The sequence below is a fragment of the Saccopteryx leptura genome, chromosome 4 (assembly GCF_036850995.1).
Source record: "Saccopteryx leptura isolate mSacLep1 chromosome 4, mSacLep1_pri_phased_curated, whole genome shotgun sequence".
In the NCBI taxonomy this organism is placed as follows: Eukaryota; Metazoa; Chordata; class Mammalia; order Chiroptera; family Emballonuridae; genus Saccopteryx; species Saccopteryx leptura.
The window spans coordinates 38,374,993-38,391,562 of NC_089506.1; the positions used below are offsets into that span (position 1 = coordinate 38,374,993).

The 16,570-nt window shown below is 42.4% G+C and overlaps 1 protein-coding gene and 1 pseudogene across 1 annotated transcript; both read right to left on the reverse strand.

The window, feature by feature from the left end:
* Window positions 1-9,741: 9,741 nt before the first annotated feature.
* Window positions 9,742-16,409, reverse strand: LOC136402774 (inhibitor of growth protein 1). The gene is made up of 2 exons (XM_066380560.1): window positions 15,901-16,409; window positions 9,742-11,682 (listed from the first exon to the last, which is right to left on the reverse strand). Exons 1-2 carry the CDS (start codon window positions 16,034-16,036, stop codon window positions 10,979-10,981), a joined length of 840 nt encoding a protein of 279 aa, XP_066236657.1. The 5' UTR covers window positions 16,037-16,409; the 3' UTR covers window positions 9,742-10,978.
* On the reverse strand, window positions 14,313-15,283 carry LOC136403253 (uncharacterized; annotated as a pseudogene).
* Window positions 16,410-16,570: the final 161 nt, after the last annotated feature.

The following is a 16,570-nucleotide window of genomic DNA, read 5'->3' on the forward strand; positions in this document are numbered from 1 at the left end:
TACCTCATAAATCTCAGTCAACCGACAAAGTTCTAGAAACAATGAGAAATTTCAGCAGGCAAGGTAGCCAGCTTAAGAACTGACATACAACAACTAGGTGTTCTTTTACATGCAAATAATACCCAATAAAGCAAAATCATGATAATATTGGTTCCTGTATGGTAGCAACTAAAATATAAAATATCAATAAGAAATATGAAGAAATCTATAAAACTTCACCAAAAGATATAATAGATACCATGAGTAAATGGAAACACATATACCATACACCTGCATGAGAAGATTCAAATAGCAAGTAGATAGGTATTCTTCAAGTAGAGGAGTGTTTGGTATAGGACAAAATTATTTGCAGTAGTTAATTAATCTTAATGTTAAATAATCTTAATGTATTGATCTGGAAAGATCTCCAGGGCAACATGTTACACAAGAAAACAATGAACTAGTTTTCCTGTGATATAGTTATCCTATATCAATACATAGGATATAATCTCATTTATGTGAGAAGCAAGGCAAAATAGTGTCTCTGTATAGGTATTTTCTGGTTATTTACTGCTATGTAACAAACCCCAATATTAATTTGCTAGGGTTCTGTGACTTGGGTAGGCTGGGTGGGGACAGCTCGTCTCTTCTCACTTGGCAGTCACCAAGGGCTGGAATCATCTATAATCTCACTCACTCACACATATGGTGGTTGGCAGTGGCTACAAGTTGGGACTCAACTGAAGACATAGCAGGAACACCTGCAAGGCCTTCACAAGTGGCTGTGTCCCAAGGGTGAACATCTGTGGAAAGGAGGGATCAGTCAGTCAGAAGCTGGGTTGCCTTACCCATTCTTTCCTTGAAAGTCACAGAGGCATGTCTGTTGCACACTCCTCGTGAGGGCAGGTGGGTAGACTCAACCGGAGGCCAGGAGAGGAGATATCAGGCCTTGTCTGATAGGAGGAGTGAAACTTCTTGTTTTAAAACCACCATAGGCGAGCTCTGGCCAGATAGCTCGGTTGGTGGAGCATCGTCACCATACACACAGTTTACCAGTTTGATCCCCAGTCAGGGTGCATACAGAAACAGAATTTTTTCTTTTTTTTTTATTTTAGTGAGGAGAGAGAGACAGAGAAGGGGAGAGGAGCAGGGAGCATCAACTCCCATATGTGCCCTGACCAGGTAAGCCCAGGGTTTCGAACCAGCAACCTCAGCATTCCAGGTTGATGCTTTATCCACTGCACCACCACAGGTCAGGCAGGAAACAATTTTTTTTAAAAGATCTGTAATACAGATATTCACCAACTGTTGCTAGCTGTTATCTTGGTGAAGTTAGCAGCATTGGGTAGTGGAGGTGATGGTTGATTTGGTCAGTATATAAACTCAAGTTGAACTAGTTTAAGAACAAAAGAATTTATCAACTCACTAATTGGTTGGTTCCAGGGGTTTATGATGCTTCAGGTATTGAGACAATATCATCAGGCAATTCTATTTCTCTCCATTTTTTATGTTGGACTTTCTCCACGCGGTAGATAAGGCAACCCCCATAACCCAAACTTCAGATCCTCACTGGTTGGCAGCTCCAATGGAAAGAGGAAAAGTCTATAGAGATATTCACCTGAAACCTATGTACTCTTATTGATCAATGTCACCCCATTAAATTTAATTTCTAACAGGATAAGGAAAAAAAAGAAAGAGAAAAATTGTGCTGGTAGCTTCAGAAAAGAAAGTTCCAGGAAAGACTGTAGTGATGGACTTAGGGTATCTATCTGCCCATTCATATACTCATCTCTGTGGCCAGCAGCACACGCCTTTTGATTGGGCAACCTGAGTCACCTGCCTCCTTCTTCAGCACCTGCCAACTGTTCTTACTCTGATTTCCTTTGCTTCAGCATATGAGTAATTTCCTCTTAAGTATGTATTTAAAACTTTTAAAGTATTTAAAGTTTTGAATACTTTCCCCCTCCTACATATTTCATCCAGCATTTTTAGTGTTTGGGAGCTATCTCAATCTGCCACACTGATCAGAAGTTCTTCATGGCTTCCACAGATTGGTATGTCCTTTCAGTGGTATCTTTTTTATTTTATTGTCCACATCTTTATTTCTAGGATTGGCCTAATGCTTTTTCTGCACTCAAGGAATGTTGGCCTGACACCGTCAACTGTCTTTTGAGTCCAAGTTGCCCCATTACAGATGGGGGGAAACAATGCTCGTGGTGGAACGATCTTTTATCCAATGTACACTCCAGAGTTACGACTTTACCAGGAGGCCAGACATGGCATTCACTAGCTTCTTTCCTATGCCAGATATTTAGAAATATATAAATCAAATTGTCATAAGAGCCATCCCTACAATGTATTCTTATAGGAATAAGAGGAGGTAAAATTAATAAATTCCTCCATGTCCTTAGCTTCCTCAGTAATTACAGTGAATCTGCCACTTTGAGTCTTTGCTCGTATGATCAAATTTGCTCTTCTACAGTATATTTAGTTGTCAAATATTTTTTAAAAATTAGTTTGCTCTGCAAACTCAGCGGTAGGATTATAACTTCATCTAAGATTTGCACCACCTGTTAGAACTTAATAAAAGATAATATTGTGCTTACTTTACATTGAACTTTCAGATCATTTTTTAAAAATATATAGAGTAATATGAATAAACCACACAGACTGTGTCCTGATTGTCCTCATACATTCTATTCTCCCCCTTCCCTTCGGCAGCTCAATCCAGTTTTCACTTTTGTTAACATCTTCGGTCTAGAAATAAGGTTTCAAAGTTTGCAAAATGAAATCCTGTTATTTGCTTTCCGCATTGAAAGATGAGCTGTGAAAGTTCATCCTTATGTATATATTAGTACCTTCAATTAACTGATATTTTATGGCAGAACTTTGTATCCAGAATGTATTTCTCTATATTAGTCAACTTTAAATTTATCGTGTTTATGGAGCAGATCAGTGATGCAAAAAATCAAAAATATTCTGAAAATTATGTATATTAACCATGAAATAATTAAAATCTTCACCACTACCTATTTTTTTAGTTATCTTAAAATACCAAAGTTAATTTCCATTCCCTAAGCACATCCCAAGTGATGGGGAAAGAATGAAGCCAGACCTAATCTGGTTGCTGTGGTGGCAGTATAACTATCCATTTTAAACATGTCATCTATCAGGGCAAGGATTTTAAAAACAGAAAGATTTACGCTAAACATAGTACCTGACTGTCCAAACCAGACTTGTAGTAACTCAGTGTCTAGCATGCCATCTGCCCCCTTGGCCGCAGTTGATGCCAAGTGGGACTGTTTCCACCTGGGCCATACTGTTTCCCAAGTCACATCTGTGTGACAGAGAGGAAACCATGCTGTCTGTTCTCACTGCTGCTCTGGTTCTGGACTTTCTCTTATCTTTTCCATCTGTGCTTAAAGCATAGTCAGTTAATTACTGTTATTTGCAACCAAAATTGATGCTTAGATATAACAATAGAAGAAATGTAAATATTTATCAAGCAATTTCTCATGCAAAATAAGTTTGGGAGACAGCACACCATTCCTAAGCATCTCTGTAAATGGATAAATTGTTAAAAACCCTATGAACAATGATCTTTTATAAAATTTTATATTTTATAATAGAATACATTGAATATATTGATCAAAATCTAACCAAATTCTCAAATAGTAATCATTTAAAAATACCATTTCTAAAGTCTTATGCATTTATCCTAAATATACAGTGTGTGTGTAGTCATGGTGCACTTTTGACCGGTCACAGGAAAGCAACAAAAGACGATAGAAATGTGAAATCTGCACCAAATAAAAGGAAAACTCTCCCAGTTTCATACCTATTCAGTGCAGTTTGATGTGGGCTCACGCACAGAGTTTTTAGGGCTCCTTAGGTAGCTATCCCGTATAGCCTCTACAGACTCATCACTGACTGATGGCCTACCAGAACCGGATTTCTCCACCAAACTGCTGGTTTCCTTCAACTGCTTATCCCACCGAGTAATGTTATTCCTATGTGGTGGCGCTTCGTTATAACGCGCTGATTGGTCATGGATTCGAAGTTAGAGAGCCACAGAACACAATGAACTTTCCTCTGTACTGTCCACATCTCCACTGGCATGGCCGTGGGCTGTATACACGGTGTTACGTCATCAGCTGTGAATGCGCACATGCTGCCACATCATCCAACAGAAACTGGGAGGGTTTTCCTTTTATTTGGTGCAGATTTCACATTTCTATCGTCTTTTGTTGCTTTCCTGTGATCGGTCAAAAGTGCACCATGACTACAGACACACTGTATTTTATTCACACAAATTAATTTGAAATTTAATTCTTAGGTATAATTATAGAACATTTAGAAGTCAGAAAACAGTCATATTTTTCTAGGTCAGTTCTTAGATTATTTTACTCAACACATTTATTGAAGGCCTATGGCTTTCCATGAAGAGTGACTCTGCCTAACGCCTGCACAAGTGAGTCCGGACCACATGTAAAACTGCAGAGTGACAGGTGCGGCCCTGGAGCTATAGCACTTGAACTTGGGATAGGAGCCCTGCCAGTAACTGCGGAGTGATTTCATCATTCTGGCCTCAGCTTCCTTACCTCCACATGTAAGGGACTGAACTAATTTTCCTTCTACTTAAATTCAATCTAGGAGGTAAGTCAAAAATTTAATAGAGTTTGCTGCTGCAATCAAACCAACTTCTTACTTCTGTGTTCTACAAAGAGAAACAATCATTTATAGAAAAGCAACTGCAATTTACTCCTCATACAGGCAAAAGAGGAAGGGACCACTTTAAGTTTGGCCTTGACTCTAGCTGTAAAAAGCCTCAATTTCATTTTTCAGAATACACCTGTTAACAAGAATAATAAACAATTGACCAGAAATATTACTAACATCATTATTTGTTTGATGGCTAGCATTAATACAGCACTGTCACACATTAGCTAGATTGGTACCCCTGTGATACACATTATCACTGGCCTTGGTACCACAGGTCTTTCATTCAGGTAAAAAGTCCAGCAATGAAGACAAAGCTGATCGCCCCAGGCTGCTACTCCAGGTCTACTCTCCACGTTTCTTTTACCTTCTTCAGTTTTTGTCATAAATTGAGGTAATTCCCTACCACACAAGGCGGTAAGGACATAGACACTTCGCTCTGTTCCTGGTGTCAATTAACATGGGACAACAGTGCCAGGTCCTGACCATTAGGCAGGTTTCCTGGTGTACGATGGTGGTAAGAGGGTACAAGGTTTGCCTGACCAGGTGGTGGCACAATGGATAGAGCATCAACCTGGAATGCAGGGGACCCAGATTTGAGACCCTGAGGTTGCCGGCTTGAGCGTGGGCTAATCTGGCTTGAGCATGGGGTCACATGCTTGAGCATGGGATCATAGACATGACCCCATGATCTCTGGCTTCAGACCAAGGTTACTGGCTTGAAGCCCAAGGCTGCTGGCTTGAGAAAGGGGTCAACTGGCTTGGCTGGAGGACCCAGTCAAGGCACATATGGGAAAGCAATCAATGAACAACTAAGGTGACGCATAAAAGAATTGATGCTTCTCATCTCTCTCCCTTCCCGTCTGTCTGTCTGTCTCTCTTGCTAAAAAGAAAAGAGGATACAGGGTTTGCAGACAGTACGAGATGGGTATCCTTGTGTGAATCAGGTCCCTTCACCTGCATCTTAGCATCCTCACCAGAAACACTAATATCTTCATGGCAGGGTCGTTTTAAATAGTTAACCTAAAGTATACAAAGAACCTAGCACAGAAGTAGCACATGGCAGACAATTAATGGTGGCTAACACTTCTCTATACTAGCAATGATGAAAGACTTCAAGTTGACTTACTTAAACAAAAGCATTTTCTTGTTTAATCAAAAATGTGTGGTTTAACAAAGCATTGAATGGTGCACATAAAGATTTAACCTGTTGCCAGACCTGTGGTGGCACAGTGGATAAAGCGTTAACCTGGAAACGCTGAGGTCGCCAGTTCAAAACCCTGGGCTTGCCTAGTCAAGGCACATACGGGAGTTGATGCTTCCAGCTTCTCCATCCTTCTCTCTCTCTGTCTCTCTCTCCTCTCTCTCCCTGTCTTTCTCTCTCTCTCTCCTCTCTAAAAATGAATTTAAAAAAAATAAAATAAAATAAAAGATTTAACCTGTTACTGTTTGCAGTGACTTCTTTTTAAAGCAGAAATTTGAAATGAGAAAGTATCAACCCCATCTCTATGAAGAAAATCAGGTAAAAAAAAGTTTTGAGGCAAGAGAAGTGACCTAATGTTTTTCTTTATTCCAGTTAATTTGTTGTCATCCTTTTTGGGGAGAGGGGACACAGCACACTGATGTCTGGATTGTGGGGAAAACAGATGAATAGTTAACATAAATATCCTAAACCAAAGCCCCTCATAAACAATCTCGAGAGGCTATCTTGGTTCAGGACACACCTCTGGCTCAAGTCCTTTCTGGGCCCTCCATAAGAGCATGAGAGAGGGTGATGAGAATATGAGTGCCTAAAGTAGTAATTAACTAGCAATTTCTCCAGATAAAACAAACCTCAGAAGTTTACCTCCCAGATCACCTAAAACCACCTGGACCCCCAAATTAAAGAGGAACGGATTTCAAGCTAAAACCTAGAGGGAGACAGACAATATCCTAAAATTTTGTTCTATACATGCCAGTTATTACAAAGATTCAATAAATTACTTTAGCTGAACTCCTGCAAAAGCAGTCTTTTTTTTTTTTTAGAATTTTTTTTTAAATTTTTTATATTTATTTATTCATTTTTTAGAGAGGAGAGAGAGTTAGAATGAGAGAGAGAGAGAGAGAGAGAGAGAGAGAGAGAGAGAGAGAAAGGGGGGAGGAGCAGGAAGCATCAACTCCCATATATGCCTTGACCAGGCAAGCCCAGGGTTTTGAACCAGTGACCTCAGTGTTCCAGGTCAATGCTTTATCCACTGCACCACCACAGGTCAGGCCAAAAGCAGTCTTTACAAGGGCATAGACAGCCTGACCTATGGTGGTGCAGTGAATAAAATGTCAACATGGAATGATGAGGTCACCCTGGGCTTGCCCTGTCAAGGCACATACAGGAAGCAACTAATATGAATTGATGCTTCCCACTGTTCCCCACTCTTTCTCTCTCTCCCTCTGTCTCCTCCCTCTAAAAATCAGTCAACCAAAAAAAGAAATCTAAAAAAAGAAGTGCATAAACAAAAAGTTAATAACTAATAAAAAGGTTTAAGATCTTAATACATTTTACCTGGAACACTGTATGAATGACACAAGAGGATATTTCAAGTAAACTCCCAGTCTAAGATAAATATAGAAATAATAAAATGGTTTTTACATTGGTAAGTGCCTTTTAGAACTTGTAACCACTCATAATCTGAGGTCACAGAAGCTGCATTTCTGTGCGTGGCTCGTGGGTCCTGTCACTGCAGTCAGTATTCCTTCTCAGGACCTGGAGTACAGTCTCCTCTGTCCCCTGCCCCACGAATGACAGTCATGGCTACTCAATACACACTAGTTACTTGAATGAACCAAATTTCCTCAGTCCAGTTTAAAATAAAGTACTTCATACTAATGGAAACATTTTACATTCTATATGAACTGTAATAACTTGGCTATTAAATATAAGAAACTGATGGTTGCAAAATGGGTGAAGGTCACAAGGTAGGTACAAACTTCCAGTTATAACAGGTCACGGGGGTGTAATGTACAGCATGGTGACTAATACTGTGCAGTATTGCATACCTGAAAGTTGCTAAGAGAGTAAATCTTTAAAGTCCTCCTTTCTATTGGATCTAATCATAAACTGAATCTTAAACACAAAGTATTTAGGTGTGATTTTTTTTTTTTTACTGCCCAAAGGAATTAAAAGTGATTTGAAAGACTGCCAAACCTAACAAAAATCTGCCTCTGTAATGTTCCACATTTTTCAAAGAAAAAAATGCCCTAACCATAGAAACTTCATTAAAGGGAGGGGGGAAATATCCAGCATTTAATTAACATCATCCCAATGTCATTCACTTAACCTCATCTATTTCTCAGAACCATCCAAAATGAAATAGGTGTTTTAAAAGTGAAAAACCATGGATCAAAAGTTCAGCAAGCTTATTGAACGATCAAACCCATAAAGTACAAAGATGCATTCAAATACAGCAAGTTTTGGCCTGACCTGTGGTGGCACAGTGGATAAAGCATCAACCTGGAAATGCTAAGGTCGCCGGTTCAAAACCCTGGGCTTGCCTGGTCAAGGCACATATGGGAGTTGATGCTTCCAGCTCCTCCCCCTTCTCTCCCTCTGTCTCTCCCTCTCCTCTCTAAAATGAATAAATAAAAAATTAAAAAAAAAAACAAAAAAAAACGAATACAGCAAGTTTTGGCCTCTGCGCTTATCTCTCTACACTACAGCTGTCAACACCAAAACTGAGTAAATCCTGTATGAAGAAATCTGCTATTAGCAACTGTGTTCTAGTTAATCTTCACTTCTACAACTTAATATTCATTGTTAGCTCTAATAAAAGCTAAAAACTAGTAAATAGAATCTTATATAAGCAGAGATTCTTTTAAACTAGTTTTAATGTCATTGAATTATTATCAAGTATTTCAGTTAAACTTATTCCACATAGTAAACTTTGTTACCCTGGCTAAGTAGCTCAGTTGGTTAGAGCACTGACCTGATAAATACTAAGGTTGTGGGTTCCAACCCGTCAGGACACACACAAGAAACAACCAATGGCCAGACCAGGTGGTGGGACACTGAGGATTCAAAATCCTAAGGTCACCGGCTTGAGCATGGGCTTACCAGCTTGAGTTTGAGTGCAGGACCGCTGGCTTGAGGGTGGGGTCATAGACATGACCCCATGGTCACTGGCTTGAGCCCAAAGGTCGCTGGCTTGAACAAGGGGTCACTGGCTCAGCTGGAGCCCCTCCAGTCAAGGCGCGTATGAGAAAGCAATCAGTGAACATCTAAGGTGTTGCAACTGTGATGCTTCTCCTCTCTCTCCCTTCCTATCTGTCCCTCCCTCTCTCTAAAAAAAAAACAACCAATGAATTCATAAATAAGTGGATCAACAAAGTGATGTTTCTCTCTCGCTTGTTCTCATTTCTTCTAAATATCAATAAAAAGTTTTTAAACTTTTTGTTTATTGTTTGTCTTGGTAAATCTTATCAAATTCTAACAGTCAAGATTCTTCAATGTTTTTGGAGGTTTGATGGAAAAGTAAATGTTTATTTGCAGGTGTTGATATGCAAATATTCACATTTTAATGTATGATCAAATATAATTTACATTTCTCTACCAAATAGCCTCCTATAATGGAAATTCACTGTAAAACAGAGATTTAAGTTTGGCACAAATAAAGTTCTCAATTATTATTTATCAAATGAAGCAAACAATTGAAAAACAACTTACTGTTTTACTTACAATAAATGCCTCATACATACTTAGGTGCTACATACAGTGGGTAACTCAACTCTGTTTTACATCCTCTGTGAAGCTGCCACAAGAAAGAGAAACTCATTCTCTGCAATATATGGTTAAAGTAAACCATGTATCACTTAGAAATAGATATTCCGTTGAGTCTTTCAATATGCGGGCAGTTAAGGACACAGATTATCATGCAAGTAGTTAAGTCTAAATCAGGTCAGCAAACTTACGGCCAGAAAATAAATAATTTCAGCTTTGTGGGTCATATGGTCTCTCTGTCGCAAACACTCAGCTCTGCCGTTGTACAAGAACAGCCACAGACAATGAGTAAGTGAATGAGAATGGCTGTGTGCCAATACAACTTTATTTACGGACACTAAAGTTTGAATTTCATATAATTTTCATGTGTCACAAAATAGGATTCCTCTTTTAATTTTGTTTTTTTAACCATTTAACAATGCAAAGATTACTCTTGGCTTACAGGCCATACAAAAACAGGTGGAGGGCTAGATTTGGCCTTCGGCAATAATTTTCCAACTCCTGGTCTAAATATATATTGTTTTGACATTTATTTGTTGGCAATTCGGTAACTTCTACTTCATTAAGTGAGAACAATAATACAAAATTTTGCTTAAGGCTTTGTCTAAACTGCTGGTGTACAAATTTTTAAGACAAAAACTTTAAAATCACTTATGTGAAAATTAAATATACTGTTAGAGGAACTGGCTAAATTAATTTTTTTCTTTTATTTCTAGATGTCACCTCTATACAACTTTCATGCACACAGCAGGAAAACACACCTTGGTTTCACAATGGCATCTGGCTGCACTTCTGATTATAATACAGAAAGTGCAAGTTCACTTGGAAATGTACATTTATACCACCTTATATAAATTAAAATATGCTACACTAGGATGTGTGACAGCAAAAGCATGATGTGAATCCATGATTAGACCACTTCTGTTTGATTCAATAAAAAACGTACCCAATCATTTAAAAAATGGCCATTTGGGGAACAGGACAGTATATAAAATGTTTGCCATGTAAAATTTAACCATCTACCTTTTTAAAAAATTATCTTCAAACTTTAAACCTTTTTATTGAATTGTTATATGGATACACATTATTATAGCAAGATTTAGTAACTTGTCTAAATTTTAAAAATTTGTTCATGAAATATTACTATTATTAAAATAAAACAGTAGGCTAAATGAATCTTTTCTTTCCACATTTAATGTGTTAGGCTGCTTCCAAGTCAACTCCCCAGCCAAAACAATAATAATAATAATAATAATAATTAAAAAAATCAGTCTGAGACTCACTTGAGTGTTTAATTCAAACCTATATTTTTAGTTTCTAAAATGTTGATCCACAGACCACTTTCTTGTTACACATGTGTACCAATGAGAACAAAAGGCAAGAGAATCACTGCCATCCCTACAAAAGAAATGGCTCCTTTTCTAACATTCTTTAAAAATATACACTGTACAGTCCTTGTGCCTCACCAAAGGCGGTGACGTAATAAATACACTGGCTTAGTTCTTCGTGCGGTTCAGCAAGGTCCACCAACTACCTGTTATAAGCCCTTTCCTTTTTGGATTTCTCCAGGGCTTTGTCCATGGTTTTCTCGTTCTCCCCTCGACATTTGGGACAGTACCACTTGCCCTTTGGTTTATGATTCAGTCCTACACAGGAGAAGTGGAACCACTCAATGGGACACTCGTCATTGTCACAGCCGATCATTTCTCCATAGGAGACCTGATTGCACAGACAGTACGTGGGTTCGTTCGGGTCGATGGGAAGGTCTGCAGGGGATGCTTCCCTCTCTGCTTTGGCCTTGGAGCGTTTCTTCTTCTTGGAGGCCTTTGCTTTCTTCTCCTTAGGTGTTCCTGAGGTGATGTCATCATGGTCGTGATTATTAGCTGCATTCTCCCGATTCTCATTGTTGCGCTGTCGCCGAGATCTCTTGTTATTGGGCTTTTCTGCCTGTGTGATTGTCTCATTCTTGGACTTATCCTGGCCAGCTTTGCCACTGTGGCCAGTGGTGTCATTGACCTCTTGGTGTGCTTCAAAGAGTTCCACGTGACTGTCCACCTGCCTGGTCCGGTTCTCCACCAGCTCTACCATCTGACTGACAATCTGGATCTTCTCATCGCCCAGCTCCTGGCTCCGAATCAGGGCTCTCTGAATGCAGTTCAACAGTCTCCGCTTCAGGGTGCTGTCCGTCTCCCGTTTAAACTTCTCATAATACTCATCTAGTTCCTTCAGGATTTCTACAAAGGAAAAAATAAGCATTACACCCATGCTACAAACACTACCAAGCCTTTTAATTAATTCTCTAGTGCATGAAAAAATAATTGCAAAGGACAAATGATCAATGCAAGACTTCCTGGTATGAAAAATATTATTACTTGTATGCCCTCCTACTACACTTTATCTTTTCTGTTGAAAATATCCCTGGCACTAAATACAAATGCCAACACAGTTCTCATTCAGCAAAGTGCCACTCAAAGCTCCCCAAGGGATTCTGTGTGCATTCAGAAGCATAAGTAACAAATACTCCTAGGATAGGCAGTAAGGGAAAAAGTTCAAATTTAGGTGAAGTGCTGGGGCCCAAACTTTCATTTTCAATAAAATGAATGATTATATCCTGTATTACCATTGTTTTTATTCACATATTTTTCTAATAATTTAAAGACTTTTATTCTTTCTGCCTTATTTATTTATTTTTAAGTGAGAGGAGGGGAGATAGTGAGATAGACTCCTGCATGCGCCCCGACCGAGATCCACCAGGCAACCTCTTGGACCAATGCTCTGATCAGCCAAGCTATTTTTTAGCACCTAAGGCTGAAGCACTTGGACCAATCGAGCCACCCTCAGGGCCGGGACAGACACTGAAACCAATGAGCCACTTGCTGCAGGAGGGAAAGAGGAAGAGAAGTAGATGGTTGCTTCTGTGTGCCCTGACCAGAAATTGAACCCAGGACGTCCATTCACTGGGCTGACTCTATCCACTAAGCCAACTGGCCAGGGCCTATTCTTTTTATTTTAATGTACTAATGTCTAGAATACCATATGAAATTACAGAATGTATATAAATATTACTTATGACCCAGAGCCTCAATTTATTAGTCACATCATTTTCATCTAAACATGTTATTCTTCTGTATTACTGACAACAAGAAAAGATTTGTTACAATAAGCCAGATAATCTAGCCTTTTTTTAAAACAAAGGTGGCAGATTTTGCTTTTGCATTTACTGCTTAAAACAACATATTTATATCTATAGATTGTGAAACATTATAAAAAGTAAATTTAAAAAACTCTCAATACTAAATTTAAGCCTTCTTACAGGTAGAAGACAGTGTATGTGAATTTAAAATATAATTAGGCAATTTCTCAAGAAATAAAAGCTGTTAAAAAATATGACTGAAATAAGGAAAGTTAACGCTCTTGCCAAAAGCCCAAATACACAGGTAGAAATTTCCAGTTATTTTCCCCAAATAGTGCTGCTAAATAGCATCAGACCTTCTCCTGAAAACCTCTTGCATTCTCTCAAAATAAGGCAGTTCTACTTTCCAACTAGGCAGTGTGTAGGGGTATATGGGGAGAAAAATGTATAAAACGTGGCTACCACCCATATTTTACCTCCAAATAGTTATAAGGCATAAACCTAAAACTAGAGTGAACATATGAACTTAGGCTAACAATGAAGCTTAGTCAAATGGTATTATTTTCCAGGCTATATTTTAGGGGAACAATGTAGACAGTCTCCCACCAAAAAGAACAAATACCATAGTCTTACAGTCTCCTAGAGTAATTAATTCAAAAATAAAACAGCTGTTCTCAACCCAAGTTCTATTTCATAGATGTTAAAATGAGTTTCTACCATTTATTTTTAAATGAATTGCACATTACAAAACTATCATTTGGTTTAACAAGTAACCAAATTTCTAGAGTTTTATTTCATAGAAAAGAGAACAATTCTACCATATGGCTAATTTAAAATTTAATAAATACAACTTCTTTTCTATTACAAGCAAGCTTATTCACCCATGTGAATCCTCACTTGTGGGAAAGAAACAAACATCACAAAATTAGCAAGTAACAATTCTGTTACCTTCCCAACGGTATTTATTTCTTGGACGCCCAAGCCAAGTACTTTAGTAACAAAACCAGGTAAATTCAAACATCTGTAAACAAACACCAGTGCTAACCAGGGAGGCATCTTGCCAGGACACCTGTTTCTTCAGTCAGCTGAAACTGCTGCTTACCCTTTCTTCTAAAAATGCTTGCTCCACAGCAACATTAAAGTAGGAAAGCAATGGTACCATGAAAAAATAAAGGATTAAATAAAATTGCAGCAAAAATTTGATGTTTCCAATTATCAGAAATGTATTTTTGACTTGCAACATACGGCAGTTCTTTAAAAACAAAAGCTTAATTCTTCAGAACTGTGCTGCATGTATCAACATTTATAGCAAGCCCCAAACAAAGAAGTTATGACTATTATCATACGAATGATTGGGTTTTACAGCTCACTCAACATCACTGACTTCAGTATGTACCGAGTGGGGGTGGAATTCATTTTCCCCGCAAGAGCCAAATAACTACCGCGGCATGTATTAATTGAACAGCGAAAACAGGTTTCTTCACAATACTAAAAGAAATTAATTACAGGGGCTATACTGATGGGGATGTTGGAAAATTTTAAAGATACACTTTTTTTTGTCATGTAGGAAAGTGCCACGAATTCTACAAAGACTGTGCAACCTTCAAATACCCCGGAACTTCAAACATTCAACTGCCCAAGCCATCCCGGTACCGACCAACGAGAAGAGCCTCCAGCCACGGGTCACTCACGTTTCCCCCACTCCTCGAGGCCACTGGACTGTCCCGCGGGTCACGGGGGCCAAAGCCGGACGCCTGAACCGAGTTCTCCGTAGAGCCAGCAATACAGCTAACAAGCCTCGCCCCCCCCCACCCCCCTTTCCTGGGGCGCTGCCATTGCTCCACGGCCGGAAGTGGCCGGGCTCAAGGCCCTGAGGATCGGGGCGGAGCAGGTGGGCCGGCCAATGGTGGGGGGGGTGGACAGAGGCGAGGCGCCGCGCCCCGGGAACCGCCGCCTATGGGGGTCGCCGGGCGGGAGGGCGGAGGCCAGGCGGAGATCCAATCACAGAGCGGGGCAGGGGAACATGGTCCACCCTGCAGCATCAATAGCCAATCCAAGGCCGGAAGCCGGGCGACCCAAAGACATTCAAATCAACTCGACCTCCTCCCTCCTCCCCGCCCCTCTACGAAAGAGAAAAAAAGAAGGCCGCGGAAACACAGACCCGTGCCAGTCACAGCGCAAAGCCCGCCCTCATCCGGCCCAGCAGCCAATGGCTCAGCAGCGGACTGATAAGGACATTCCATGGGGACGCCACAGCCAATCAGAAGAAAACCGAAGCGGGACTTTCGCAATATGCTAATAAGCCTCTTATAAATGTCGCTGCGAAACCGAGTCTCGGGTAGAGCGCGCAGGGGCGCCTCGCCGACTAGCGTATTCTGTGTTTCGCGGCAAGCAGTGGCTTTCCGCCTCCCCCCACTCTTCCGTTTCCCTGCTGCGCAGCCTTGTAAACATTAGTAAACTCCAAGTGACGACCTACGTTCCAAAGAGAGCCCCCAAAGCTGTGCCTGACCTAACAAGAAAGTTTCCCCAACAGCCAACAATTCCCAGCGGACATGAACCCTCCGCCTCTCTCTCGCACTTTGGGCGGCCGGGACTGCAGACAACGACCCACAGGTCCTCTCCCCTGCCTGCTCCTCTCCAAGCCCATGGTCTCTGCACGCGCCCCCCGAGTGTAGCACAGAAAGGCGACTTCCTCGCCTCATCCTCCCCTCCCCTTTCCACCGTACGCACGGAATAAAGCCCTGGCAATCCGCAAACTACACCCGGCCGCGTCGCCCCCTACTCGGTGTCTAGAGCCGCTGGAGGGCCGGGGCACTCAGCGGGGACGACCGGGGCTACACCACACATAGAACCGACCCTGCACTTTATATAACACTCTGATTCGGGACTGGGTGGAGGTGGCTCCAGGGATGGCGAGCAAGGCCGGGAGACCCCTCGTCCGCAACGCCCTCTCAGCAGCTCTGTCCCTGCACCCCTCAGCCCTAGCGAACGCGGCACATCCCTCCTTCCGCGCCGTAGCCTGAGCCCCTGAGCCCCCTCCCCCGCAGCACCCCGCCTCGTCACTTCACTACAAAGAGCGCTTTGCTCGCGCAGCCTGGCATTGAAACCTCTCGTTTCTCCTTCCTCCTCCGTGTCCCGGCTTCGCGCACAAGGACCTTGGCGAATCAAAGACGCTCCAGACCTTTTGTTCCTGCTGGGCCAGGGTGGCCTCTGCGGGCCCACTGTTCCCCAGGAAGGGAACAGGACGGCCCGCGGCCCCACAGAGAGCCGTGACCCGCGGGGATGGAGTGGCCGCCCCCGCCCATCCATCCCGCTGTACCTTGGTATTTCGCGTCGATCTCCCGCATCAGCGAGACGTTTCTCTGCAGGTCGAAAGGCAGAGACTCGATGGAGTCCAGGTAGTCCTCCACATAGTTCACCAGGTGGATCTGCTCCCCGTTGGCAGGGCTCAACATGGTTCACCGAGGTCCCCGGCGACTCGGCGCGGCTTTCCGCTTCCTCCAGCCCCCGCCCCCTCGGAGCCCAGCCCTGCAAAATGCAAACCTCCCGCCCGCCGGCGTCCCCCCTCCTGCCGGCCCCGCGCCGCTACATCTGCGAGCCGCGCCGCCTGGGCCCGGGGACCCGGAGCGGGCGGGCCGGGCCAGCGCTCGGCGGCCTCGGGCGCGGGGCGGGCACAGGCAGGCGTGCGGGCGCGCACCCCGGCGCAGGGGCCGGGGCCGGGCCGAGCGAGCGCGGGAAGGGGCGCGCGCTGTCCGCCGCGCCGCACTTGTCCAACGTGGAAAACCCAAATACCAGTTTCAAACACTTGGGAAACATTCGGCCCCCCGTACAGCGCATGCGCTCCGCCACCCCCCACAACCCCCTCCCCGCGGGCCCCGCCCCCGCCGCATTCACGCCCCTCACCGGCCCGGCCGCGCGGGGGTGTGGCTTTGTCTGTCACTTTTGCCGGGGCGGGGGTAACGGGGATAGCGGGGGTAGCGGGGACAGTG

Bases quoted from the DNA above. Each gene is read 5' to 3' on its own strand.
- LOC136402774 (XM_066380560.1), bottom strand. From the start codon at position 16,036: ATGTTGAGCCCTGCCAACGGGGAGCAGATCCACCTGGTGAACTATGTG. The intron at 11,683-15,900 runs GTACAGCGGGAT...TTTCCTTTGTAG, and splicing joins GATCGACGCGAAATACCAAG to AAATCCTGAAGGAACTAGAT.